Source organism: Anguilla rostrata, chromosome 3 (genome assembly GCF_018555375.3).
Source record: "Anguilla rostrata isolate EN2019 chromosome 3, ASM1855537v3, whole genome shotgun sequence".
Taxonomy (NCBI): domain Eukaryota; kingdom Metazoa; phylum Chordata; class Actinopteri; order Anguilliformes; family Anguillidae; genus Anguilla; species Anguilla rostrata.
In genome coordinates this window covers 4431253-4458689 of record NC_057935.1, presented here as the reverse complement: position 1 = coordinate 4458689, position 27437 = coordinate 4431253, and the positions used below count along the sequence as shown (strand labels likewise).

At 51.1% G+C, this 27437-nt stretch overlaps 1 protein-coding gene across 1 annotated transcript; it reads left to right on the top strand.

Annotated features, from left to right (window-relative positions):
* Positions 1–4130: 4130 nt before the first annotated feature.
* Positions 4131–26886, top strand: fxr2 (FMR1 autosomal homolog 2). Its single transcript, XM_064325575.1, has 17 exons — positions 4131–4835; positions 8923–8975; positions 10590–10683; positions 12479–12550; positions 13610–13758; positions 14057–14154; positions 15231–15526; positions 16080–16160; positions 16416–16523; positions 17409–17495; positions 19741–19963; positions 21689–21880; positions 22045–22251; positions 22896–22994; positions 24187–24272; positions 24745–25800; positions 25848–26886. Exons 1-16 carry the CDS (start codon positions 4785–4787, stop codon positions 24850–24852), a joined length of 2004 nt encoding a protein of 667 aa, XP_064181645.1. The 5' UTR covers positions 4131–4784; the 3' UTR covers positions 24853–25800; positions 25848–26886.
* Positions 26887–27437: the final 551 nt, after the last annotated feature.

Sequence of the window (27437 nt, the reverse complement as noted above, 5' to 3'; positions counted from 1 at the left end):
CGGTTGAGCAATGGCCAGTGTTCGCTAGTATTATTTCCCTTTATAGCTTTGAAGCTTGAAAGCATGCCAATATCCTCCTGAAACCCAGCGGAAAAAAGTTTCAGTCAGCCTATTTTTGTTTATTTTGCTGACATAATTCCAGTGTCTGGGATGACTCGAATATATTACAGTGAAAATATTATTTAAAATATTATTTCTCTCTTTCTTTCTGAATACCCACCGTAGTGTAGATTTCAGCATAGTAGAATATAGTAGATATGTTTTTTTTGTCCTAAAGGGGACAAAAATGAACTACAGGGTCTGTTGGTGTGTTGCCCTCCGATTGTTAAATAGCATTGCGTAGATCATACCTTTAGAGAAAATGACTGATGGGTCATGATTGATTTCTTTTTAATCGCATCGTAAAATTCACACGTTGAATTCGTTATGTTAATTTATCTAACGAAAAGCCAAGCAGTGGGTGAAAGAATATATTGATGCACCGCCTTACCTTATCAATTATTACTTATTCGTCCTTTAAGTGATTCCTTAAAACTAGAAAGGATACAACTTGTCTCCAGTTGAGCAGTAGGCCTATTTAATCTACAGCTTCTGTGTAATGACATGAAACCCGACGCGGTGATGACTCTTTGTTTTTAATGTACGAGATGTTGCAATATCCAGACTGAAATGTGACGGTTCTGCTTCTCAGGAAAGTCTTCTGCTTACATAGCTGAGGCCTCACCAGACGACAGACTTGTTGCATCAACCAGGCTGTCGGCTTAGCCTGAGTTTAAGGTAAAATAATGAGGCGTTGGCTACGAATTTCATAATTTGAAATATGAGTAATGTGATTAAAAATAAATAAATAAATAAATAACAGCAGCAGCCTACCGATAGGCTAGCCTACTACATGTTAGGGCCAGTCAGTTGATCCGATAGACTGTGATTTTGTTTGTTTATGTTTTTGTGTGAACAACTGTGCAAATGAAATATGGACCGGATAATTGCAACGTAGGCCTGCAGTGGGCCTATTTATAATAGGTTATGCATGAAAGTGTTGTTGAAATACTGCCTTCGTGATACTTATGGACGCATTAAAATGCACTAAATGGACGCATATTGGTCTAAAAAGAAAACTCATTTATGTGGCGCGGTGTTCATTATTAGACTACGCCTATTCCTTGGTTTTTTTCTTTCAATGCACGGATCATATTACTCAACTCTGACTCACAGAAGTAATGCAGAAAGAAGAACAATCTCTCTGTCCTGAACCTGCTTTGCGTAATTTCTCCAAAGATAAGTGGCACAAAGGGAGGTTGCGCGGACGCAATATACCGAAGCTGAGGCTGACGCTGCCTTCTCGTTTGAATTAAAACCGCGTGACTACCGTGGAACAGGGAGGGCTTCAGTTCTAAAAAAGGATAATGCAAATGTAATTGCCAAGTATCTGTGCACGGCTTATGCTTGCGCCCTAACTGCGTCCATATGCAAGCATATTGCGTCTTTTAAACCCTGCACTGTCGGTGTTCCCCACACGGGACAATGCTGCATTACTTTTGATAGAGTAAAATGTATGTTTGCTGGATCCATATAAGCTGTGCAAGAATTGAATTGAAGCCGAATATATTACTGTGTATGAATACAGGCCTACCCTACAGTATAGTATAGACACAAGCCTGAGCTATGATCGTAGCCAGCTATGCCAGGCAGTTCACGGCTGCTGAGCGCTACTGGCCTGGTCTCATCAGGAGCAGGGTGGGGTTAGGCCACTGGTTTAGGCAGACTGGCTTCCTCATCCCATTCCATTAGTGCCGCCATTATCAGTGCACACACAGTGTCAGCAGCTGCACCGCTGAGTTACACCTTACTTCTAATCATTGCTAGCCCTGGCTAAAATAGTCGTTACCAACTGACGGGTTGGTAAAACGAAGCCCGGACCAACGACTGCTTTTTGTCTGTAAATTGTTAACACATTTTGAAAACCCTTCACTGACGACGACGGACTTCCAGTAACCGTACTCTGCGCTCAGTGAAAAGGGCAAAAAGTCAATGCAAAAAGATGGATTCCGCCCCTGGATTTCAAGAGAAATTAAATTGGGTAATCCTGCCCTCTGGTGGAAGCATTAGGATATGATTTTTCTGCTGATTGTCTGTATTTCATAAACCTTAGGAAGCTCTAAGTACCTTGGGATAGGGAAGCCACAAAATCCATGATGCAATCTGGAAGCTTATGCATTACCAGGCCCTTCCGAATTCCAGGTAACTGCACACCTCCGTGATTGAAACTGTGTATTTTACCACCTAACTGAATTAACTACCTCTGATTGTAACCTGCGAAACTCATTTGATTGTTTTCTGCAAGATTCCTTATTAAATGTATGTTACCATTCATTCTGTCTTAACTATTACACTGGAGAGTTTTGTTCTCACCACCATTTATTCCCTCTGAGGAGGTAAAAAAATTACTTTTGTCTGTCCTTTTGGGGGTTCAGGCCTGTTTTTTTTCTCCACGTTAAAGCATCTTTGAGACAGTGTCTGTTAAAACAAAAAGCTATATAAATAAAGTTGAAGGTTGAAATGCAGTGAAAAGCGATAATGTTTTGGGGAGCCCCGGGTTGGACGGCACCAAAATTTTCTGAATTTATAATAAATTATATTTAATTGTACTTGTCTGTTTAAAGTTTTTATAAATTCTATTTGTTTGCAGATCTCTTTTGTAAAAGAGATCTTGATCTCAATGAGACTACCTTGCAGCAGCCATACCACCATGCACCCTACTCCTGCTGAATGGCTGATGCTCAGCAACTGTGAGCTTTGTTAGTACTTGGATGGAAGACCACCTGGGGAAAGTTGCTGCTGGTAAGTGGCGTTGGTGGGCCAGCAGGGGGCAATCTTCCCTCTGGTCAGATGACTCCTGGGCCCCAGTGCTGTGACGGGGACACTGCTATAGGAGATGCTATAGGACACCGCTTATCTTTCGGATGAGATGTTAAACCAAAGTCCTGACTCACTGTGGTAATTAAAGACCCCATGACACTCATTGCAAAGAGTAGGGGGATCCCTTCTGTCCTGGCTAAATTCCCAACCTGGCTCTTTCAGCCTGCCACCTCATCATCCCCTGATTTAACTGGTTAAAAATAGTTCAAATGAGATTGCACATGGTCTTTGATTCTTTATTGAAATTATTATTATTATTATTATTATTATTATTCGATTTCTTGTGGAGGTGTGCACTGTGCAAGAGGTGGTATTGAGATATAATTAAATACTGCATCCTGTAGGCCCACGGGCTGGCTGGACCTGCACAGAAAGATCAGAAGATTGACAGGCAAGTCAACCACATCATTATCCCTTGCACTGTTCTGTTCCTGATTATAATGGCCATGTAATAATGGTTAAAATTACACATTGGGCAGAGTTGCGACTGTGACAGGGTTGTTCGTTCGTCCTTTCCCAGGACCCCTGATGGTGGTCGGTCGTGTTCTGTTACCCCCAGTTACCCCTTGGATTTGTCCCGGGACACACCACCCTGTCCCGTCTTATTTTCACACAACTGTACGGCCTTGCAATGGCATAGGTGTAATTTATGGGGGTAAGATGGGGGGTTGGGGGAGTGGGCAAATCATTATTTATTTCTCCTAATTAACCTGTATGGTCAACTATATCTTTATCCCAGACCCTGAAATGAGCAAAACCCTCCCCCTATTGAATATAAACCCACTCTGCTTTTTCTACACTACATGCATTGCTGGGTTTTCCTGCATATACTTTATGTTTATCATTTGGTATCATTTGGTTTTAAAGCTAAACGGCGTCACAGTTCTGCTCATAAACACTTCAGACAACATCGGAATGCGTTTTTTTTTTTTTTCTTTCACCGAATAGCTCAGAGGTGACAGAATTGGCCAGACAAGAAAAGCGAAGAACCAATAAATTTTGAGCCCAAATGCGACAGACGGACAATTGCACCAATCATTACACCCATTGCAGACCAGAAACTCAATCAAGGGGTTGTGCCCAGGCAGGTCTTTGGCTGTTAACCAATAATAAGCGGTATTGCGGGCGAAAGGCAAACATATTTGCCAATAGAAAACCCGCGTGTAATTTTGGGCGGCTGCTGGAGGACCAAGGGGAGGGGTCTTGGAGGGTCATTCAGTCTGTAGCCGTCTCACTCTGTCGGCGTGCGTTTGAGGGGACGGGCAGTAGGAGTTTTGCAGGAGCTGCCGGGTGATACTACGCTGAAATCGCTACTGGGAGGAGGCTTCAGTGCACATACACTTAGGTTTACAAAACGGGATTGCCGACGAAATTAAATAACTCCAAGATATATTCCTGCCCAGAGTACGACAATAGTTTACCACATTTATAATCGTTTTGATACATCGCTCGCTACCAACCAAGGTATTCAAGGTGTCGGTAAATTTCAGTAGCTCGCTAGCTTGTTAGCTAGCTATTTGTTAATACCCCATTCACATAGCTAACGAAATAGCAAGCTAAAGTGGTCCACCGTCGCGCCCCTCAAACGCAACATCACCTTGCTCCGTAACTGGCCGGTTGATTGCCCTGCTATTAACTGCTAACGTCGTTGAGTAGCTTGGCCACCTGGAAGACGTTATCGACAGTTCTACCCAATCCCTTTCCCTCACCCTATCACCTTTGCCCCTACCCCTCAATCCGAAACGCTGGAAATCCACAAGAGGCCGGAGAGCGGCGACGGGCCAGCGAAGCTGGGGGTGTTACCGGACGCGCACGGAGTCGGAGCGGCTGCGGAGAGGCACAGTCGTGGGGAAGCAACGACAACCATGGACGGGCTGGCGGTGGAGGTGCGCGGCTCGAACGGGGCCTTCTACAAGGTAAGGAGCAGAAACGTGAAAACACTTGAGTACCGATACGTAGCAGGCCAATGCCCGAGCAAGGAAATTGCCAGTACGCCGAATAGTTTTGTCTTTGGCGAATTGTTTTGTGTTGAGATGCTTCGCCCAGGAAAGGCCTAAGTAACATTAAGGTGGCTAGCTAGCGTGGTTTAGCTTGCTAGCCAGCTAACGAGGCAGGTCAGGGTTAGCTTCTTGTGGGACAAGCTTGTCATGGCCTGCTGTGGTCGGTTTCTGTGTCGAGCAGCGTTAGCGAGCTAATTCTTATATAAGCTAACTTGTCTGCTATGAACTGACGGCTACAGATACATCTTTTCACGAGGGCACTCCTTGTTCTAACAAGGCTCCGGGTTCATAGTGTCGGACCACTTTGTCAGGACAGCTATGTTTTAAAATCAAAGTGAACGCGAATTTCTGAAACGCAAGTGTCCGAGCTAGATAGTTAACTACACAACAAGCAGTGGCGATGTTTTTGTTCGTTTGTTACAAAACCACTAAGTACAGGTATACTGCAAGCAAGACTCGTTTGTGGTTTGTAGTTAGCTTACATTATTGAGTTGCTGAGTGATGGCCTTTCGTTTGTCTATCAAACTAGTATACGCAAATTTGAGTTTGGTTAAGGCGGCTAAGTTATGTGATAAGTCAACGAGTTATGTTATTTGTCAATGGCAGGGCTGAAAGTAGTTTTTGATTATACCTGGGATTAGCGTTCTGGTACCTTCGTGCAGTCACCTGGTGTCTGTACACCAGTGAACCGGGAGGTTACTCTGCACCCCTCAGCCCGTACCCATCATAAAATTATTTCTGCTTTGTTTTTTTTTCCTGTTCACTCCACCCAGTCCCCAGAAGCTATCTAGCTGCCTTCCGCCCAGACGGAGTGGAGCTTGAGCTGGCCCCCCTTGCTCGCACGCAGGGCAATATTATGATTATGGCGGTACATGAGCTATGGGGCATCGCTTCACCGTCAGGGACCTGCATGTGTGCAGTGTTGGTCCGTGGTCACGTGGAGAGCCTTGCCCCACGCGCTTTCCCATGTGCAAGCTCGCTCTCTGCAAGCTTGGCACTACTCTTTCGGCATTGCCAAAAAAGGAAGCTGGGGGAAAAAAACTTCAGCGATAGCGTTTAAGACATTTCTGCTTGTGTGTAATGTATTGCGTTCTGCCATTCTGGGTTAGTTAAGTTGAGGGTGCGCTTGTCCTTGGTTTGAAGAGTTCGGTGGGCCGCGTTTTGAAGTGTGTAACTGGGTGAATGTCCCCCGGTGAGCATGCTTGGCTCCGTGCTGAAGAACCGCAACAGGTGTTGGAGGAACAGGTGATCCTCATGGTGACATTCAGCTCCCCAAACCCCCCCTCTCCCCCTCCCCATCCCCTGCCTGCCCCTCAACACCTCTCTCTCTCTCTCTCTGCCCTCCTGCTTCCTCTACCCGTCATCTGTTCTTTCAACCCCCGTTCTCTCCTTTCTCCCTCCTTTCTGTTCATCCCTTCTTTTTCCTCTTCTTTCCCCCCAGCCCCAGATTCGACACGTTGCCTTCATCGTCCCTTAACTCATCCCCTTCATCCTCCTCTTCTCTCTTTCCTCCTCCTTCACACTGTTCTCCCCCTTCCTTTCCTCCTCCTGTCTAATGGCTCTTGTCTTCCTTTTTCTCTGTTCATAATGCCGATGTGCCCTGCTCCCAGTAACATCTCCTTTCTTCACCTTGGCTCTGAGTCTTGTTCTTCCCTGCTGTTCTAACCCTTCTGTCTGACTGATTCCCTGACTGACTGACTGACTGACTGATTCACTGACTGACAGACTGACTGATTCACTGACTGACAGACTGACTGACTGACTGATTCCCTGACTGACTGACTGTCGCTGGACTTTCCTGCGACTGTAAACGCACCTTCACTCCAGCGCTTCTCTGAAAACAGGCTTTAATCAGGATGCATCGTTTCCCCTCAGAACTCTTCTTACTTTTCTTTCGCTTCCCTCGCCCTGTTTGTTTTTGGGGGGGAGCCGTTTATCCCGTTAACTGGTGACACAGACCGCCCCGTGCGGTCACTGAACGCAGGTTGCTCACGGTCGTTGACTGCGCCGCGTTTGAACGACGTCAGCCTGACCGGCCGGTCCGATCGAACGTGGACCCGGTCCGGGTCCGTCAGGACGGAGCCTGGGTGCATCTGGAGGGGTGAGGATGTACAGAGGACTGTCTTTCATCGTGTTCGCTTCCCCGACAGGGTACCCCCCGGCTTTAGGAACACTGCAGACCCACAGGGTGGGATTTCCATGTGTTTGCTTCCATTTCCATGGCGACCGGATCTGCTGCCCAAGGCCATGGGGGAGATGAGTGCTGTGCTGTAGGTACGGGACGGGTCCGCTGGCCTTGGGGCCGGGATGCCCAACCCTCTTTCTGGAGATGTACCCTCATGTAGGTTCTCGTTTCAACCCTAATTTGCCGCACCCGAGTTGCAGCTCAATGAGATCTATAGCTGTTGAGTGAGGTGATCTTTGTTGGGGTTGGAGTGAATGCCTACAGGATGGTAGATCTCCAGGAACAGGGTTGGGCAGCCCCTGCTCTAGCTGTTGAATGAGGTGTAGCTTTATTAGGGTTGGAGTGGAAACCTACAGGACGGTAGATCTCCAGGAACAGGGTTGGGGAGCCCAGCCTTTGGGAATGTGGTAACTAGCCGGGCCGGAGGAAGCGACAGAGGAGCTGGCTGTTGATTGGTCGGAAGAGCAGCGAGGCCAGTTGGGCGTCACGCAGCGAGCGGAAGGCCTTGTGGAGCGTCTCCGTGGTGAGGTGTCGACAGGAGGGCGAGGGTCCCCGGCCGGTGGAGAGCCACGACGCGCGCTCCGGCGCGGCGGTGGAGTGACCTCACTCCCCAGAGACGCGCCGCGACAGCCCGTCGCTCCTGCTCCGGGAGGCGGGGCCACGCACGTCATCGGGCCCCGCCCCTTCCTCCTCCGGCCAGTTCCGCACGCACACACGCGTGCGGCTGGCCGTGCGGGGGAAGGACCTGTGCTTCGGTGCGGGGCTCCACGCGGGCGGGCCGAGCGGCAGAACCGCACGGGACGGCGGTTGGCTTCGGTCGCGGGGGCACACGGTTCTTGGTTTTTGGGGCGTAGAGGGGGGGGGGTGTGGTCGTTGGCGAAATTGCGGCGGCTTGCTTTTGGTAAGCGTGCGCAACGTGTGTGTGTGCGCGCGTGTGTGTGTGTGTTTACGCCCGTCGTGACTGTGGCGACTGCTCCAGCGTTGGATATGCCCTTTCTGGTGGGACAGATTCCTGTGCTGTGGTCTCACCCTCCCTACTGAGAGCCCCCGGCCCCCTCTGTCCCAAATAAGGCCATGTCACACGGGCCGAGGTGGCACCCCCCTCCCCCGGGGTCTGGGGACGGGTAACGGCCCTCTGTGATAGATTTGTGGCAGGGCAGTGATTGACGAGGAACAGATTTCTAGGAGGAGTCACTCCTATCTTTATACTCCCACACACACTTTATCACACACCACACACACACTCTCACACACACATTCCCCCTCTAGCATTCATTAATTCCATTAGCCACACACATCTTACGTGAGGCGTGTTTGTACGCGCACAGGCGTGTGCCTCTGTTTTCCACATACGTGTGCAGTGTACACATGTCTTTAGACCCCTGCTTCTCCCTCTTCCCCTCTCTCTCTCTCCCTCTCTCTCTTTCTCTCTCTGAAATGCACACTAAAGTTCACACTTTACCTCAGACTCCCATGCAAGTGCGTGTGTGTGTGTGGGTCTCTGCGTGTGCGCGCCTGTGTGTGTCCTGGCGCCCGGTACCGGCCCAGTTTTTGGGGCTCTTTGCTCTGGAGTCCAGTGGCGGTCCACGTGTGACCTCTCAAAATGGCCGCCCTGTCCTAAGCTGCATTAATCTCCGTTCCTCTCCCCTGTGATCACTTTCACAGCTCTGCTTTAATACTTCTGGCCAGCAGTTCAGTTTATTGCCACGGGCAGAGAGACCCTGTATGGTATTCTGTGCTTTCTGATTCCACAACTGACCACATGAACCCGCATTTTCTTTTCTCTCCCCTCTCCCCCCTCCCCCCCCCCCCTTGCAGGCTTTCATCAAGGATGTGCATGAAGACTCGCTCACAATAGTATTTGAAAACAAGTAAGTTTGACTTCACCTCTCTCTCTCTCTCTCTCTCTCTCTGGCGCAGTGCTCGTTCAGTGATTGGCTGAACGGATTGTGTTGCTCATGGTGTGTGTAGCTTATAGCTACAGTGTGTGCGGCGTGCGTACCTGAACCTGTTCGTGTGGCTGTTTGTTCAAACGACGCGTCTGAACTGCACACCTGGATGAGAACCTACAGCATACCGGTGTTGAGCGCGGGTGATCTGACCACCATGTGGTGGTCAGGTGGTCTTCCCCCCCCCCCGCCCCTCCCCCCCCGAGGTCAGAAGACGGGTCCGTTCCCGTCCTGGACGACGGCCTGCCGCGGAGGCAAGGGGGGTGGGGGGAGGTTTCGGGCACTTTAGCACCTGTGCGTGGCCCACAGCTGTTGCCAGATCTATTTGGGTTGTTTCCCCCACTTTTCTCGCCTGCAGTTTGGCCCCCACCCCCCGGTCCCCCCCCAAGCCTCTTCTCCCCCATTGGGTCCCCCTCTGCTCTCGCCCCTATGTGCTCAGCGTGGCAGGCCTAAAAATAGTGACCGGAGGTATGCAGGGGAGGGGAAAGCAGGGTGGGTGGGTGGGGGGGGGGTGAGTTGGACCTGATAGTGCCCCTTGCCATTCTCGGAATGGTTCTGTCATTAAACCCCCCCCCCCCCCCGAGGTGTCAGGCCCTAGTTTGCCTGTCATTTATTTAAAATCTGTTTTGATCGGGACCGCATTTCTGGACAGTGAGCGCTCCAGTTTTTCGGGAAGGCCCTGTGACACGTACGCCTTCGCCCCGGAGCGCACCGGCGTAACCGTTACCGTTTCATTTCACTCAAATTTTTTCCGTTACCCAAATCTGGACCCCGAGGAACCGGGGGCGGCGTCTCAGACTCTCGATCCGTTCGCCGTTCCCCGTACATCCGTTTGGGTCAGAGAGAACTTAAACCCAGGGAAGGTGCTTGGTTGGCCGTGAGGCACGCACTTCCTGTACCGGTTGATGTCCCCCGCCCACAGGGACAGCTGGGAAAATGGACTGGTGCTCAAAACCAAGAGACTTCTTAATAACGTTCCTCAGCTTTATGATCGTCTAACGGCTTGAGAAATGAGTTAAAGTGTGTCTGCTCTTTATGGCGATGTGATGATGCTCGAAGTGCAGCGCACCCTGACCTGCTCGCTACCTTAGACAAGTTTTATTCTGCGGGTCCCGGCTCTGTCGGGTTTAGAGTTTGTAAAAAGCTTAGTTCTCGTAAAGTTTGTCGCTCTCGTAAAGCAGATATTGGCGCTCTGGGTGTGGCTTTCTGGAGAAGTGAGAGGGGAGGTGTGTTTCAGGGCTTTGATGGACATGTCACAGTGTGAGGGTGGGATGGGGGGGGGCAGGGTGACAGGGCTTCCCTGTTAGCGTCTCGAAGTGACTGACGTGTCTCTGTGTGTGTGTGTGTCTGCGTGTGTGTGCGTGCGTGTGTCTCTGTGTGTGTGCGTGCGTGTGTCTCTGTGTGTGTGCGTGCGTGTGTCTCTGTGTGTGTGCGTGCGTGTCTCTGTGTGTGCGTGTGTGCGTGTGTGTGTGTGCGTGTGCGTGTGTGCGTGTGTGTGTGTGTGTGTGTGTGTGTGCTCTCTCTCTCTCTCCTCAGCTGGCAGCCTGAGAGGCAGTTGCCTTTCTGTGACGTGCGCCTGCCGCCCCCAGCAGACTACCACAAAGACATCGGCGAGGGAGACGAGGTGGAGGTAGGCCCCCTCCCAGCCCCGCCCCCCACCTCTTCTCTTTTCATGAAACGCTGCGGGACAGTGCAGTGGCCTCCAGAAGTCACGCGCCCCCTTGATAACGATGACCAGAAGAAGGCTGTACGAAATCAACATGTTCTTTTGCACTAATTCAGTTCCTCTGATGCAAAAGATTTGGTTCAGAAGTAGTACTTATTTCCCTAAAAAGTGTGTCATGGTTTCATTGCCGCCGCCCCCCCCCCTCCAGTTTTAGTCCTTTGGGCTCCCTCACTTTGCAAGTATAATATGAAGCCGTTAGTGGTGGGGGTGGGTGGGGTGGGGGCGGGGCGGGGATTTAACTTTTCCACCAAACTGGATCCTCGTGGTTTGTCCTCTTCGGTTCGAAACTGCAGCTTTTTGTCGATTTTTGCTCTGGAGTCCCAAGTTGGCCGTTACAAAAACGGTACATTTGTGGTCAGTTAGCAGGGGTTCTCCTGACTCCGAACGGGGCGTCGGTGGTACCTCAGCCGAAAAATGGAAAATGCAGGCGCTGAACCCCAGCCAGATGTCCCGGGGTGAATTTCCTGACACCCCATTCAAATAGTCTCATGTTTGCATGTCGATTTGTATGGACCTATGTTAAAAGGCCCCCGGTTTTGGCTGTCAGTGTTAAAGTGTTAAAATTATACCCCAGCAGCAATTTGTGTGTGTGTGTGTGTGTGATAATGCAGCGATGTGAAACTCACCTGATTTAGAAACCAGACATTTATATTCTCCACATCCCTTATTTATTTAGTATTTGTGCTCTTTCTTGGTACGATTTTTGAATTCTCAACAGCCTAAAGAAACATATGGGAATTACGTATTTGTTTTTTTCCTCTTAGTTCAGCGGTGTTTGTTAAAAGTACATCGTTGACGGAGCTACAATTCCCGTTTTACTCTTCCGTGGCTCCATAAAGCGTTTATGTATTTTAGTCGGAATTAATACCCCAGGTTGTCCTGGTTTACTCCTGCCCTTCAGGCAACGTGCGAGGAATTCAGAATATTTCACTATTTAAACGTTCATTATAAAAAGCAGTATAACCGGACGTGAATTCGTTGGATTAACGAGTTTTAAAAATGATTTTTTTTCCAAAATAGTTCTGGTAACCCGTCGGCCGAGCAGCAATATTCAGTCATTTTATTTAACAAGCTGCGATCAACACTTCTACAAACGCTGTTTTGAAGTGGCAGCAGACGTCCAGTAGAATACGCTTAGAATTCTAAATTCCGTAAATGTAACGTTAGTTGTCAGCTGTAGTCAGAATTCTGATCTCTTAAACTGTGACTACGAAGAAAGACACCGCGTTGCAGTGATCATACAGTTCCGTGGCTATAGCGCTTTGTGAAGCTAGCGACAGTTCTTCTTCTATCTCTCTCCTTTTTTTTTTCCTTTCCTTCCTTTTTCATCTCTTCTCTCCACCCCTTTCCCACCTGCTCTATCACTCCACCCTCCCACCGGCACTCCTGCACAGGTGTAACGTTAATGTTTTTTTTTGTCCACTGGCCACAGTGGCTGTTGCATCCCATAATTCACTAGCCAATTTCACTGCTTTTACCACACCAGCAGATGTTTAGAGTAGAACAGGACCTCTGAGTGATGGGTGGTGGCCTGCCAAAGTGGCTGGTAGAGTAAACTAACTTACAAGCCACTGATCAACTGACCCAGCATGGGGTGGCTGGGGTTAATGTCCTCCCCCAGGTGTACCTCTCTCCCTCCTCCCCAGTGTACGCCTCTCCCCCTTCCCCAGGTGTAACGCTCTCTCCCCCTCCCCCCCAGGTGTACTCCCGAGCCAATGAGCAGGAGCCCTGTGGTTGGTGGCTGGCCCGGGTTCGAATGATGAAGGGAGAGGTGAGTCAGGGACTGGTGAGTCAGGGTTGGGCGTTCACGGGGTCGGCATGGAAACGGTGTGTGGGGCCGGGCGCAGAGGTGTAGCCGCTGTGCAGCGCGTCTCGGGGCTAGCCGAGCGGTAATTGAGCTGGCCGCTGTGCCTACGCTGCACTGCGCGTAGCGGGTGTCTGCAGTGTGCGGTCTGTGCTTCGCAGTGCTAAACGCCAGCTAAGGGCTAAGCGCGGCGTTGTGCGTGCCATGCTACTGCTAGCGTGCCATGCTACTGCTAGCGGGCCGTGCTACTGCTAGCGTGCCATGCTACTGCTAGCGTCCCATGGGTTTCTGCTGCATGGCTTCCAGGGAGCTCAGGCTCGCCTTGCTGTGGTCGGTCTGTGAAAGAACAGCGGACAGTCCAGATCTCCCTGTCCAGCCTGAGGGTGGGGCTTGGACCCCTCCTGCTTGCCGCCATTTTTCGCGGCGTTGCGTGTGTCCCAGCAGCCCACAGCAGCTTGCCCAGCACGCCGTCATTCTGTGTGGTTCAGGGCCCCCTTCATAGCTGCCACCGGAAATGTGTTCCCCATCCCCAGAAAGGACTGTCATTAAAAACATAAATATAATCTATCAAAAAAAGCTGTAATTGTAAAAATATCAGTAATCCAGTTTTATAAAAGTGATGAATTACAGCTGATGGTTGCATAATGCTTGCATGTGTCTGTGTTTTTGCAATACGTCCTGTTCTTTGGAGTGCAGTTGTGAAATGTGGCGTGATGCTTGCTGGTTTTGTGTGATAGCGTGTGTTTTGTATTTTTGAACGCGTTTCTCTCTTCCTGTGCGGACCTGCCTTTTGCGCAGAGCTCTAGGCCCACCGCACGCACCCTCACACGCTCACTGAGTGGTCTCGGTGCCGACGCGCTTGTGTCTGTAGATGTCGGTTGCGGTTGTTGCGTCTGTCGGATGCTGTGAACGCGAGCGTTCGTCTTGGCGGTTACGCGCGGTGTCACGCGCTGGTTTCTGTGTTACCCGGTACGCTGTGACGGTCTTCTTCTCTTTCTCTCCTCTTTATTAAAAAAAAAATTCCAGTTCTACGTCATCGAGTACGCCGCCTGCGACGCCACCTACAACGAGATCGTCACGTCGGAGCGCATCCGACCCGTCAACCCCAACCGGCCCTCGTCCCGCAGCTCCTTCCACAAGGTCACCATCGCCGCCCCCGAGGACCTCTGGGACATGTGAGTCTCCGCTGTGCCCCGGCCGGGATTCAGACCTGCAACCTCTGAGTTGCCACCATTGCACTATGCAGCCTTACTTACCCGTTGTGCTGTGTGGAGTGTTTGTGGGGGCGCCATAGTAGGCCAGTCTGGAGACTGCAGTCTAGATTAATGGGAAACTCCAGTCCTCTGATATGTGAAGCTCGTGTGTAATTATGGCACGTCTGTGCTGAAAGAGCTGCATTGCCTGACGGGGCTGGGAAGGTATTTTGTATGTGATCTGCTCCTCCTGACCTCCGTGATGTCATCTTTCTCCCAGCTGTGTGAATGACTCCGTACACAAAGACTTCAGGAAGGCTATCGGGGCCAACTGCATCTTCTACAACGCCACCTCCCACGAGCTCATCATTCTGGTGAGTGGGGGGGCTCCTAGGGCATGTGGGTAGCAGGGGGTGTACAGGGTGTGCGGGAGCAGGGGGTGTACAGGCGTGTGTGAGGGGGCGGATGTTCAGGGTGTTTGGGCGTGACAGTGTTGGGTACACGGCGTTAGGAGTACAGGCATTTGGGGTGTGTAAGGGCGTACAGGCGTTGGGCGACTGGCGTTTGGGCTGACAGACTTGGGCACTGGCGTTTTGGGGCTCACTGGGGTGGGGGCGCACCAGGACGTTGGGGGTACAGGACGGTGGGTGACGCCGCTCCCCGTCCCCTGCAGTCCACACGATCCACGACAGCAAGCACGCCTGCTGAGGACTGCACTCCCACATCCACACACTGAACTCATGTCCAACGAGACCACCAAGCACCTGGAGGTATTGCACACTCACATACTCACATACTCACACACCAAGCACCTGGAGGTACTGCACACTCACACACTCACACACACCAAGCACCTGGAGGTACTGCACTCTCACACTCACATACTCACACACTCACACACTCACACACTCACATACTCACATACTCACACACTCACACACTCACACACTCACACACTCACACACTCACATACTCACACACTCACACCAAGCACCTGGAGGTACTGCACACACACACACTCACACACTCAACACCCCACACTCAACTACTCACAACTCACACACTCACAGCACTACATACTCACACTCACACACTCACACACCACACACTCACACACTCACACACTCACACACTCAACACTGCATACTACACACTCACACACACACACTCACATACTCACACACACACACTCACATACTCACACACACACACACACACACACTCACACACTCACACACTCACACACACACACGCGCATACACACACACACTCACACACACTCACAGGCACACTCACACGCAAATGGTTCCGTTCACAAACTTCGAATCCCAGAACCCTCTATATGCAGTAATGACATCACTTCTGCTTGCCTAGGCCTGTTGGTTCTTAGAAATACACACGTAGCATCAGTCATCACAATGGCCTCATTTTACAGTGCTGTAATGATAATGGAGTAAATGCTCCCTCTCCCTCTCTCCCCCACTCCTTCTCTCTCATTCCCTCCCTCTCCCTCTCTCTCTCTCTCTCTCTCTCTCTCTCCCCCCCCCGCCCGCTCCCTCTCTCTCTCTCTGACTTGCAGACGAGTAAACAGCTAGCCTCTGCATACCAGGAGGAAGTGCGGGTCAGGGAGGACCTGATGGGATTGGCCATTGGTTCCCATGGCGCCAATATCCAGCAGGCGCGGAAGGTTCCCGGTGTGACGGCCATCGAGCTGGAGGAGGAGAGCTGCACCTTCCGGATCTACGGAGAGGTGAGGAGGCCCGGGCAGAGCTGCCATTGGCTCGTCTGTTCTGAGTGGCGGAGGCTCCTCCGCGTGCTATTGGTCAGATCAAGTTGAAAGTGGGGCACTGCTACCCTGAGCAGAGCCTCAGTTCCACCATCCCCGGGAAGACCCCCCCCCCCCCCGTCTCTCTCTCTCTCTTTGTCTCTCTCTCTTTCTTTCTCCCCCTCCCTCCCTTGATCCCTCCCTCTCTGGCCCTCTTTTTCTTTCTTTTTTTTTGGATGGTATTAAAGATATGACTGTGTAGAGAGAGATAATCTGTGCTTTTGTTTGCAGTAGTAATGGTTGGTTTGCTGGGCTGGCTTCACCCTTACTGATTATGAGTGCGCCTCCGGTGTGTTCTTTGGCTGACGGCGCGCTTTTACATTCCTGAGCGCCGCTCCAGTGGCTCTCCGTTTCTGCGCTCGGCTCCTGCCCGTGACGCGTGTCCGTCGTCGCGCGCGCGTCCGTAGAGGCTCCTGAGCGCCGACGGTGCAGTCGCCGTCGTTCCGTCGGTCCGGGCTAAAGGCTGTTCCTCTCACAGACTCCTGAAGCGGTGAAGCAGGCCCGCGTGTACCTCGAGTTCAAGGAGGACTACTTCCAGGTGCCCCGGAACCTCGTGGGGGTGAGGTGTGTGTGTGGTGTGGGTGTGGTGTGAGTGTGCGGTGGTGTGGAGTGTGTGTGTGTGTGAGTGTGGTGTGTTGAGTGTGAGTGGTGTGCGTGGTGTGAGTGTGTGCGTGTGTGGTGTGTGTGTGCGTCGAGTGGTGCGTCGTGTGAGTGTGGTGTGTCGATGTGTGTCGATGGGGTGTCGTCAGAGAGGTTGCTCCAGTTTCTGGGCTGAATCCGTTACTCACTCTCCCCCCCCCTCGCCCCCCCAGGGAAGGTGATCGGGAAGAACGGCAAGGTCATCCAGGAGATCGTGGACAAGTCCGGCGTGGTGCGGGTCCGAATCGAGGGGGACAACGACAAGAAGCTTCCCAGAGAGGAGGTACCGTGAGGGGGCGGAGCCGGCCGGGGGGCATTGTGAGGTCACAGGCAGGCCTGAGATGATGAGCAGCACTGTCATCATTCCATTAGACACTGTGGCCTCATTAGATAGAACCTGCTGCTTCACTGGGCCAGGGTGACCCCGCCTTCGGGAATGCAGGGGTCGCTGGGAAATGGTGTCTTCCCGAAATAGGTGGTTTATTTTATTTTATTTTTTTGTTGCTGACTGTCGGGTGGTGCCTCCGCATAAGGCACCAGAGCTTAAAACTTTAAAGAGTCTTTTGAAATGTTTTTTCTTTCTTTTTTTTTTCTGAATTCCAAGTCAGTGTTCTAGAACTCCACCGCTTTCAGTCGCCCTTAGCGATTGTGACATCAGCATCAGAATGTTCAGTTAAGAGCACTCTAATCACTTATTTGTGACCTCACGCCTTAAAGGGTTAAAGCGGTGATGCAGCCTACTGTCTTGCGGTCCGCGCTACGGCCAGGTGCTGTCCCGGGGGGGTGACAGAACAAACGTAGGACCGTGATTGGCGGTTCCAAATTGGGAGAAGAGGAAAGGTGTAAAGATATCTTACGGCCATTCGCAACCATGGTGTCTGCCACTCAATTTATAAGCGTTATAAGCTGGTAGTTCACCAGGCTTCGAAGTCAAAAAGTAAACTTCTTGACTTTGAAATCGGTTTGATTGGTCAGTTGTTTTCTGTAAACTTGTTGTTCAATACTGAATGGACAAAGACTAATGGGAGTTGTGTGGAAATGTGAATCATTTGTTGCTTGGGCAGCTGAAGTGTTTGTTAGTCTCAAAACAGCCACGCCAGCACCAGACCGTCTACGGTGAAGCCAGCGTCGAGTTTCCCCTTTTCTCATTGGCTGTTTCTTCCTCCAGGGAATGGTGCCCTTCGTCTTCGTGGGGACGAAGGAGAACATCAGCAACGCGCTCGCCCTGCTGGAGTATCACGTGTCTTACCTGCAGGTGAGTGCCTGCCGTCCCCGCCCCACCCGCACCGCGTGCGCGCACTCCCCTGTGCCGCCAGCAGGGGGAGCACTGTTCGCTTACACAATCAAAATGCAGCAGGCGGCTGCGTCTCAACGCTGCGTTTCTCTTCTTGGGCTCTGCGCTGCTCCCGTTTTGGAAGCGTTTGCTCTTGAAACTTGATGTGCGCTCGCTGGGAAAGTAATTTGGGAGCCCCTCTTCTGACTGCGGGTGCGTCAGAGTGCTCCCTAAAATTTTTCAGCTTAGAAGCACGTGTTGAAAAAAAAATGGTCAACGTAGAGGCGCGGAAATTTAGCACGGAGATGTGTGCCGAGAAGTCGTGCCACGCGGTGGATTTGTGTGTATGGCGAGGGGGCGTGGCCTGTGAGTGACGTGTGTGTCTCTGAGTGAAGTGTGAGGTCAATTCAGCAAATGATGGAATCATGGGACGGAGTGTGGCACAGTGGGTAAGGAACTGGGCTTGTAACCGAAAGGTCGCAGGTTCGATTCCCGGGTAGGACACTGCCGTTGTACCCTTGAGCAAGGTACTTAACCGAAATTGCTTCAGTATATATCCAGCTGTATAAATGGATACAATGTAAAAATGCTATGTAAAAGTTGTGTAAGTCGCTCTGGATAAGAGCGTCTGCTAAATGCCTATAATGTAATGTAATGTAATGTAATTTTTAAGTGAAGGGGCGCTGCAGAGCCCAGTCCTCTCCTGTCTCCCTGTGTCACTGTGTGCTCTCAGCTAGCGCACAAACTGTGAAACGGTGCTTTCTCTGGACACCAAGAGCAGGTGTGTAGTCCTGCATACTTATGTACACAGAGGATAAAGACATTTATCCACAATTAATTTCGTCCAAGGACTTTAAAAAAGAGGGGAAGCGTGTTTCAGACAATTGACCGGCAATTATATCCACCCAAATTAATATGGGTGCGAAAAAAAAAGCTGCAGTTTTTTGCTGAAAAGTGGCCCGTAACATCAGCTCTTCAGCAACGACAGTTTTCACTTCCCCTAGAAGTCCTGCTTCTAATTTACGACCTCTGATGGCCCGTCAAATTCCGAGAGATTTCTCTTCGCACTACGATCAGAGAAACCCCCCCCCCCCCCCCGACACCTCCCGAGGTGCGAACGTATCCCAAACTCTCCCGCGCTCTACGTCAGAGTGCGTTCCCGAGACTCTGCCTTTTGGGGAATGCGACTTTCTGCTCCAGAGTGCATTCCACAGCGGGTATTCTTAGCCCCCTATCAGAAGGAGTAGCGGGTTAGCGTAGCCGCGGAGTCTTTGGGTGCGCGTGGATGAACCTGTTAGAGCTGGGGGTGTTCGGTGGGGAGTGCGCCCCGGCGGTGGGGCGGTGCGGAGAGCGGTGGGTTTACAGGTGGGTTCACAGACCTTCTTTGGGGGGGGGGGGGGGGGCAGCTGATCGTGGGATGAAGCGGGTCTTCACCTGTCCCCTCTTCCCCTCCACCTCTGGAGAAAGCTGCTGAGACAGACTCATTTTGCCCTTACTCCGTGCGCTTTTTAAAAATAGCACCCCTACCCCCCCCCTCCCCGAGAAGTGGGGGGGGGGGGATGAATGGCGGCAGCGTCTGGATTACAGTGGCTCTCTAGATCAGCCTCCCAAAATAACACCCCCCCCCCGCCCCCCCTCTCTCCGGCCCCTTCCCATGGGGTTCAGCTGTTGTCCTGGGGAGCAGCTGTCGTATTTTGAACTGACACCCGCCCCCCTTCCCCCCACACACCTCCACCGCCAGTTTAAAGTTCCACATTAAGAACTGCTGCCTCCGTAGTTCAGCTCGGCTCTCTGGCTCCCCCTGGTGGCGGTCCTGAGCGTTTTCAGCGTTTTCAAGTCCTCCTGAAATGGTCACCTCGTGGCATTTACATTGTGTATTTTAGGCAGTTGGCGGCCGCACTAATCTACACAGTTCACTCTGGGTTTCTTTTATTATTCACCATTTATACAGTGGATATATACTGAAGCACTTCAATTTCAGAACCTTGCTTAAGAACCACCTGGGAATCGAACTGCACTGGCAGAGTAGCCCACCATAATGGGGGGGGTTTTAAAGTTTGACGCCTTTATCAAATACACACTGCAGGCTGCTGTACGGTGGCTGTTCAGAACCTATGAAAGTGTCTGAATCCTGATATTATGTGATTGATTTGTGTCTGAGATAATGCTGTGTATGAATATTGAATGTGCGCGCGTCTCTGTGTGTGCATGTTTGTGCGTGACGCAGGAAGTGGAGCAGCTGCGTCTGGAGCGCCTCCAGATTGACGAGCAGCTGCGGCAGATGGGGGTGGGGTACCGCGTGCCCCCCAGCCGCGCCGGGGGCCCGGGAGCCAATGAGAGGGAGCGGGGCTACACGACGGACGAGAGCAGCAACTCCATCCACGCCTCGCGCACCTACGGGGGGCGGGGCCGGGGCCGCAGGGCGTCCAACAGCCAGTATTCCGGATACGGTAAGGGGGCGGGGCTTCCGTCTCTACCCAGCATCCTTCACTCTGTGACACTCGCCGTCCCGGCCTTTCCCCGCGAGCAGCAAAGCAGGTGTGAGACGTTCCAGGTGTCACCTTCACTAAAAGCAGCTCCACCAATCAGGGGCAGCTCCGGGGATTTTCGGCCCCATGAGAAGATCTGACATTGGGCCCCACCACCCCAGAAATTCCCATGCTCAAATAAAAACAGAAAACAGAAAGCATGAGCTCCACCAATCACAGAGTATGTTGATTACAACCAACTTAATAGTGCTGATGGCAGTTGGTTTGACTGGTGGCAGTTTGTTGACTGGTGGCAGTTGAGGAACTGGTGGCAGTTGGTTTGATTGGTGGCAGTTGAGGAACTGGTGGCAGTTGGTTTGACTGGTGGCAGTTGGGGGACTGGTGGCAGTTGGTGGACTGGTGGCAGTTGGTTTGACTGGTAGCAGTTGAGGAACTGGTGGCAGTTGGTGGACTGATGGCAGTTGGTATGGTAGACACACTGCTATACCTCTGGGAATCAATGTGGGAACTGCCCGGAAATAGCCAGAAAGTTTCCATCTGTTGACCTTGTTGTATTTGTCATTAGTGACTTACTCCATGAATAGTGTAGCTGCTTATCCTGGTTTTATTAGCTCTGATTTTCCTTTAGCTCTTTTGTTTGGAGGTGATTAGGGTCTGAGTCAGAGCCTGAGAGGGTTGGGTATCAGTCACCTGTTTGTGTTCTCCGCTCATTCACCTGCTCTTTCGCTCTTTTACCTCCTGTTTTTCTCTTCTTCCTCTTGTTTTGGCGTTTGTCCACGGTCTGCAACTCTGACCTTGCCAGCCTCTCATTCTCTCCGCTTCTATATTTGTCCTCTCCCCATCTGCCACTTCGCTATCTTTCTCCGTCTCCCTCCCCTGTCTGTCTCTTGCAGTTCCTTTTTTTTGTCTTCCTCTCTCTCTCTGTCGTACTTTCTCTCTGTCTCTGTCTGTCTGTCGCCTGCTTGCTTGTCCCAGCCCTGGGTCTGCCAGGTTGTGTAGCTGTTGTGGTTTGACAGTGTTCATGAAGTCACTGATCACAAGATTATGACCTTTTAATAGCGGTGGTTCTGTTTGAATGTGTATCTGCATTTCTGTTCAACTGAAACATTTTGTTTGACGAACTGCGGTGCTGGGATTTCCAGTTAACTTTTAGGTAGTTAGCATTGTGTTACCCTGCTACACACTGTCCTAGTGCAATGTTTGCTCTCTTTACTCTAGGACAATGTTCGCCTCCCAGCAAATAGTTACTGGTTCTTTCTGAAACATTTTGGCGCCATCTAGAGGACAGAATGAAATCAGCAATCAGAGCTGATAGTTACTCGACACGGTGCTCATCGTAGGATTTAATGTAACAGGAAGCGAGTGGGTGGCTTGGTTCAGGAGCTGGGATGAAGATGTAGGAAAGGCACTGGGGCTAAACCGCTGATCCCGAACCTGTTAAAAACATTAAACCCGTACCCGTGTCGTTCGTCTCGCTCCTGTGACATGTTTAAAGTGTAACCGCACGGCAGCTCTGCTGCTGTCGGACGAGCGTGTGGTAAATGTAACCAATGGTGACGAACAGGAAGTGAATGGCCTTGTTGTGGTAAATGTAACCAGTGGTGACGAGCAGGAAGTGAATGACCTTGTTGTGGTAAATGGTAACCAATGGTGATGAACAGGAAGTGAATGACCTTGTTGTCATAGGCACCAACTCCGAGCTGTCCAACGCCTCGGAGTCGGAGGAAGTGGGCGACCGGGAGCCCCGCCCTCGGGGCGTCGGGGGGGACGAGAGGGGGTCCCGCCGCGGCGGCAGGGGCCGCGGTAACACCGGCAATTCGGGACGGGGCCGGGGCGGACCCGGGGGGGGCCGGCAGGCCAACAACACCATCAGCTCAGGTGAGGGGGGGGTGCCGGCCGCATTTGGGGGAGGGGGGGGGGGAATTTGAGCTTCGGGACTGAAGACCGTGTCGTAAGGCTCTGTGCACCGGCTTGGGAGAATACGCCTGATGGGTGATGGACATCAGACTGGACTCCGGAGTGAGTATGCGCCCTTTCCCCAGTGCTGCGGGACCCCGACAGCAACCCGTTCTCCCTGCTGGAGGGCGAGGGCGAGCAGGCGGGCGACACGGACGCCAGCGAGGGCACGGGCACCAACGGAGAGCGCCGCCGCCGCTCCCGCCGTCGCCGTAACGACCAGGAGCCCAGCCTGATGGACGCCGCCGCCAACGAGTCGGACGGCCAGGCCTGCACCAGCGAGAACGGGCTGGGTGAGAGAGGGCTGGGTTAGGGAGTATGGGCTGGGTTAGGGAAACGGGCTGGGTTAGGGAGCGTGGGCTGGGTTAGGGAGTATGGGCTGGGTTAGGGAGGTGGGCTGGGTTAGGGAAACGGGCTGGGTTAGGGAGAATGGAGCTGGGTGAGAGAGACGGGCTGGGTTAGAGAGTATGGGCTGGGTTAGGGAGGTGGGCTGGGTTAGGGAAACGGGCTGAGTTAGAGAGAATGGGGCTGGGTAAGAGAGACGGGCTGGGTTAGGGAGGTGGGCTGGTTTAGGGAATCGGGCTGGGTGAGAGAGACGGGCTGGTTTAGGGAAACGGGCTGGGTGAGAGAGACGGGCTGGGTTAGGGAGGTGGGCTGGTTTAGGGAAACGGGCTGGGTGAGAGAGACGGGCTGGGTTAGGGACATGGGCTGGGTTAGGGAAACGGGCTGGGTTAGGGAGAATGGAGCTGGGTTAGGGAGAATGGGGCTGGGTTAGGGAGAATGGGGCTGGGTTAGGGAGACGGGCTGGGTTAGAGAGTATGGGCTGGGTTAGGGAGAATGGGGCTGGGTAAGAGAGCCGGGCTGGGTTTGGCAGTGACAGGCTGGGGTGCTGTTGGCTGTTTCTGGCTGTTAATCCCCCGCTCCCCCCCGTCTGTAGATGAAGATGGTAGGCCCCAACGCCGCAACCGAAGCCGACGCCGCCGTAACCGTGGGAACCGTCCGGAAGGCGGCTCCCCTAGCCGTGAAAGACAGCCAGGTACGGCAAAGGGGCGTGGCCTTACCGCTCATTCTAAAAGGGCGTGGTCCTCGTGCTCTGTTTGATGGACCTGTCCTCTTGTCACAGGCACTTTTTTTTTGTCTTCCTGAAAGCAGGGTCTAGAGGATATTGTAGCATACGCACCTGATGTGTGTATGTGTCTGCAGCAATGCTGTGATGAAGGGCCAGTTCTGTAGCCAAGTTACAATTGTTAAGGAAGAAAGATAAACCACCGTGTTGCCATAGAGATGAACTGAAAGCAGTCACTGACCAGTAGTAGGCTGTTTCGAGTGATTGAGTGAGTTGGCTAAAATTAACTTTTTTGAACCCTTTGAACAGCAAGTTTTTTTGGAATGTTTTTTTTTTCATAATTCTTAGTCCGTGTTCTAGAACTCCCAGCAGTGATTGTGACATCAGCATCAGAATGGTCAGTTAAGAACATTCTAATCACACATCTGTGAACCTCACACCTTAAGGGGTTAAAGCTACCTTTCAATTTCCATATGCTTCTGGTGTGCATGGTGGAACATTCAGTATTCTCCTCTCAGTACATGCAAACCTCTGTCCCCTGGCTATTGTTTTGCATTTTTCTGCAACAAGAAAAAAGAAGGTCAAGCTAGCAAATTGAAATCACCATGACGATGAGTGATGGAAATTATAGGAACATTTTCTGCACAGATGGCAAACTTTAAAAAAATAAATAAATAATTGGCTTTCTTGCTTTGCTACTTTTCCTGGCTACTGTTACCTTTGAATTGATTGTAAAGGACTTGTAACATTATCACATTAACCTTTAAATTGATTGTAGACAAGTGATTAGTGTTTCAAGATGAGTTACTAAAACACAAAAGCGTCTTGCCTCATATCAGATTTTTAATGATCTTTATTTGCCGGTTTTAGCCGTCATTTGAGCCAGACATCCTTCATGTTTTTGGAATCGCCTTAGTCCAGTTCTTCCATTGTGGACTCTTTTCAGGGTTTGATTTTGGTCTCCAGAATGACAACGCGCTCCTCTCAGATTGTTCTGACAGGGGTGTGGTCATCTTGCATTAAAAGGACATGACCGTGTCATCTTGTGTTAAAGGGGCGTGGCTTTCATTAGTGTTGAATAAAAGGGGTGTGGCTTTGCCTTGTTTAAGGGGTGTGGCTCTGTCATATTAAAGGGGTGTGGCCTTCTGCTCTCTCTCCTTAGTGACCGTGGCCGATTACATCTCCCGCGCAGAGTCCCAGAGCCGACAGAACCTCCCACAGGACACACAGCCTGCCCCCCTGCCTAAGGTATACTGTTATACACACACACACACACACAGGACACACACACACACACACACACACACACACAGACACACACACACACACTCTCACACACACACACAGACACACACGCACAGACACACACACACACACACACACACACACACACACACACACACAGGACACACACGCACTTGTTCCCTCTCCTATACGCATTGATACCCATTCCACCACTGCGTTTTACAATACAAATGCTCAGACCCACACAAACACACCCTTGGTCATATCACCAGCCCACACAACGCACCCAGAAGGTACGTGTCCATACACACTGTCACACACATGCAGACACATTCGCACACACAGCGTGAACAGGGACAAACCGCACGACTTTTAATAATGCATCCTGAAGCGCGTTATACGCTTTATCGTGTAGTCTGTTATGTTGATCTTGGCAGTAGTCGTGCCAACCGCACCTTTTCTCTCATTCGTTCAGGAGAACGGGAGCAGCGCTAAGGGAGAACGCACACCGGACAAGCGTTCCCCTAGCAACGGCGTGGCCACGCCCAGCGAGACCCTGGCCCTGGTCAACGGAGTGTCTTAAAGGCGCAGTGTCGCGCCGAACCATCACGTCCAGAGCAAGACTTCACGGCAAACTCTGTCCCTGCTTGCATTTACTTAAACCTTAAAACAGACGAGGGAAATATCGACAAAAAAAAAGCGAATTCATACGAGAGAGAGAAAAAATACAAAAAAAAAAAAACGACAAAAGCATCTACTTAAAACACACGTAACGGTGTATGTTATCCTATCTATCCGTACTTAGTGCTTATTTAAAACTAGCTTGCCAACGAGGAGCTGGTGGAAATGATGACATGATTTTTAAGAAATACTGAACACAGAAACAGGACGTGACTTTTCTTCTATTTTGTGTTTGTTTAAAATGTTTTTTTTTTTTCCGTTTTTAATTTTATTTCATTTTTTTTTTTCTTTTGTTGTTGTTGGTTCTCACTGGTTCGGGAGTGTGTTAGCGCTCCCAGAGAACAGGAGCGCTTCAGGCGAAGGTAAGGCAGGAAGGGGAGGGGCTACATAAGTAACTGACAGGTGTCTTAACTACATAGCGAAAGGGTGGCAACGCGGAGAAAAAACGAGTGACAGGAAGCGAGTGTACGGAAAGAGACATTGTGCCTTGACATTCAAAACTTGAGTTGGGTTTTTTGTTTTTTTTGGTTATTTTCATTCACAGGAAGATAAGAGGTTACTATCTTTCTTTTTTTTGCCTGATGGGAGGAGAGAACAGACCAGTGGAGAGGGGGGGAGAGAGAGAGAGAGAGGGATGAGTGTAGGGCCGCGGCAGGAAGGGAGGACGGGAGTCGGCGGGTGGGCGGGGCCGAGGGGACTGCCTGGAAAAAGATTCGTGCCAAAATGTGTTCAAGGCGTGCGCTTTCACTCGGGAAGAAGGTGTGTGTGTGTGTGTGTGTGTGTGTACACGTGTGCAGTGGAGGGCTAAAGGTGATGGGACTGAGTGTGTGTGTGTGTGTGTGTGGTGTGTGTGTGTGTGTGTGTGTGTGTGTGTGTGTGTACACGCGTGGAGTGGAGGGCTAAAGGTGACGGGACTGAGTGTGTGTGTGTGTGTGTCTGAGTGTGTTTCTATATGTTTTGTGTGTGTATTTGAAAGTTGCGTGTGTGTGTGTCTGAGTGTGTTTCTGTATGTTTTGTGTGTGTGTGTATTTGTGAGTTGTGTGTGTGTGTATTTGAGTGTGTGTGTAAGTTGCGTGCAGAGCAGAGAGGGGTTACAGCTGAGGGAGTGGAAGTGGAGTTTAGGCCGCAACGCCAGCCCTGTTTGTGCCGGGGAGTTTGTTTTTCCTTTTTTTTCCGGATGAGAAGCACGAGGTCGTCTCTCGTTTCCCCCGCCACCCCGTCCGAATCGAACCCGAGCGAGCGGCGGGTTTTTTTGGGACGTCCGCGGCCACGCCGAGCGCCCTGACCGGTCACGTGACCGCTCGGACCGGTGCGTTTTGTGACCGCTCTCGGAGTGAGGTCGCCCCGCTCTCCCGCTCACAGCCTGGCGGTATGGCAGGGGTCAGGTGAAGGTCGCGGAGTAATCTGGCTTTCCAGCAACACTACGCTCATCGCCTTTATGACTGCCGCGGCATGCAGTTCAGCCGTGCTATTGGCTGCTCAGTCAACCAATCAGTGCCGGGACCGTTTTCAGACTTCGAGAAGAAGGGGGTGGGTAGGGGGGGGGGGCAAGGGGTTTCTATCAGAAGGATGACTGGCAGGTCGAGGATACTGAAGTGATGTGAGAACATGGTCAGCTGGACACACACACACACACACACACACACACACACAGACAGACAGACAGGGAGGCCTGTTTTGACCCCTGGCGGTGGGGAACCGTTGGAGTTGGCGGCTGGGCGGGAACGTGCAGCCGTTGAGGCGGGAAGGCCGCGGACGGAGCGCGGTTGCGTTGGCGGGTGTGTTGGCGTTGGCGGGTGTGTTGGCGTTGGCGGTGCGGTGCGCTGAGTCCTCAGCTCGTGTCACTTTCATCTTCTTTTCTGCTCTCAACTTTTTTTGTTGTACTTTCCACATCATTAAAAAAAATAATAATAATAAAGTGAAGGTGAAATATCAATCGTCTCTGATTTTGTTTTGAATTTGTTTTGCATGCTTTGTCAGACAGCGCTGCTGCACCGGGCTCATAAAAAACCCATTGAAGAGTAGGTTGTTTTTTTTTGTTTTTTTTTGTTTTGTTTTTTTGTTTAGAATAATAAAAAAAAAAATCAAAGTCAGTGTTCTAGAACTCCCCTCCTTCCGACACCACTAGTGATTGTTACATCATCATTAGAATGTACAGTTGACGACGTTCTGATTGCGTATTTGTCACCTTACACCTTAAAGGGCTAACAGACTTCCTGCTCTTCATTTCTCTACTGCAAGCCATCGGCAGGACGCGTGGACATTTGTTTAAAAAAAGGCTCACTGGGGCTTATTCTGGACACCAGACTTTGAGGCAGGCTGAGTTTAGCTGAATTTGTGTGTTCATATCTGTTCTTTAGCTTTGTACCGCCGGCTTGGCTCCACCTCCTGTCCACAGTCCTCCTGCTGCTTCTCTTCATGTGTTGATGCCTTTGAAGAGAGAGAAAATGTACATTCGATATAAACAAGGTTCAAAAAAAAAAAAGA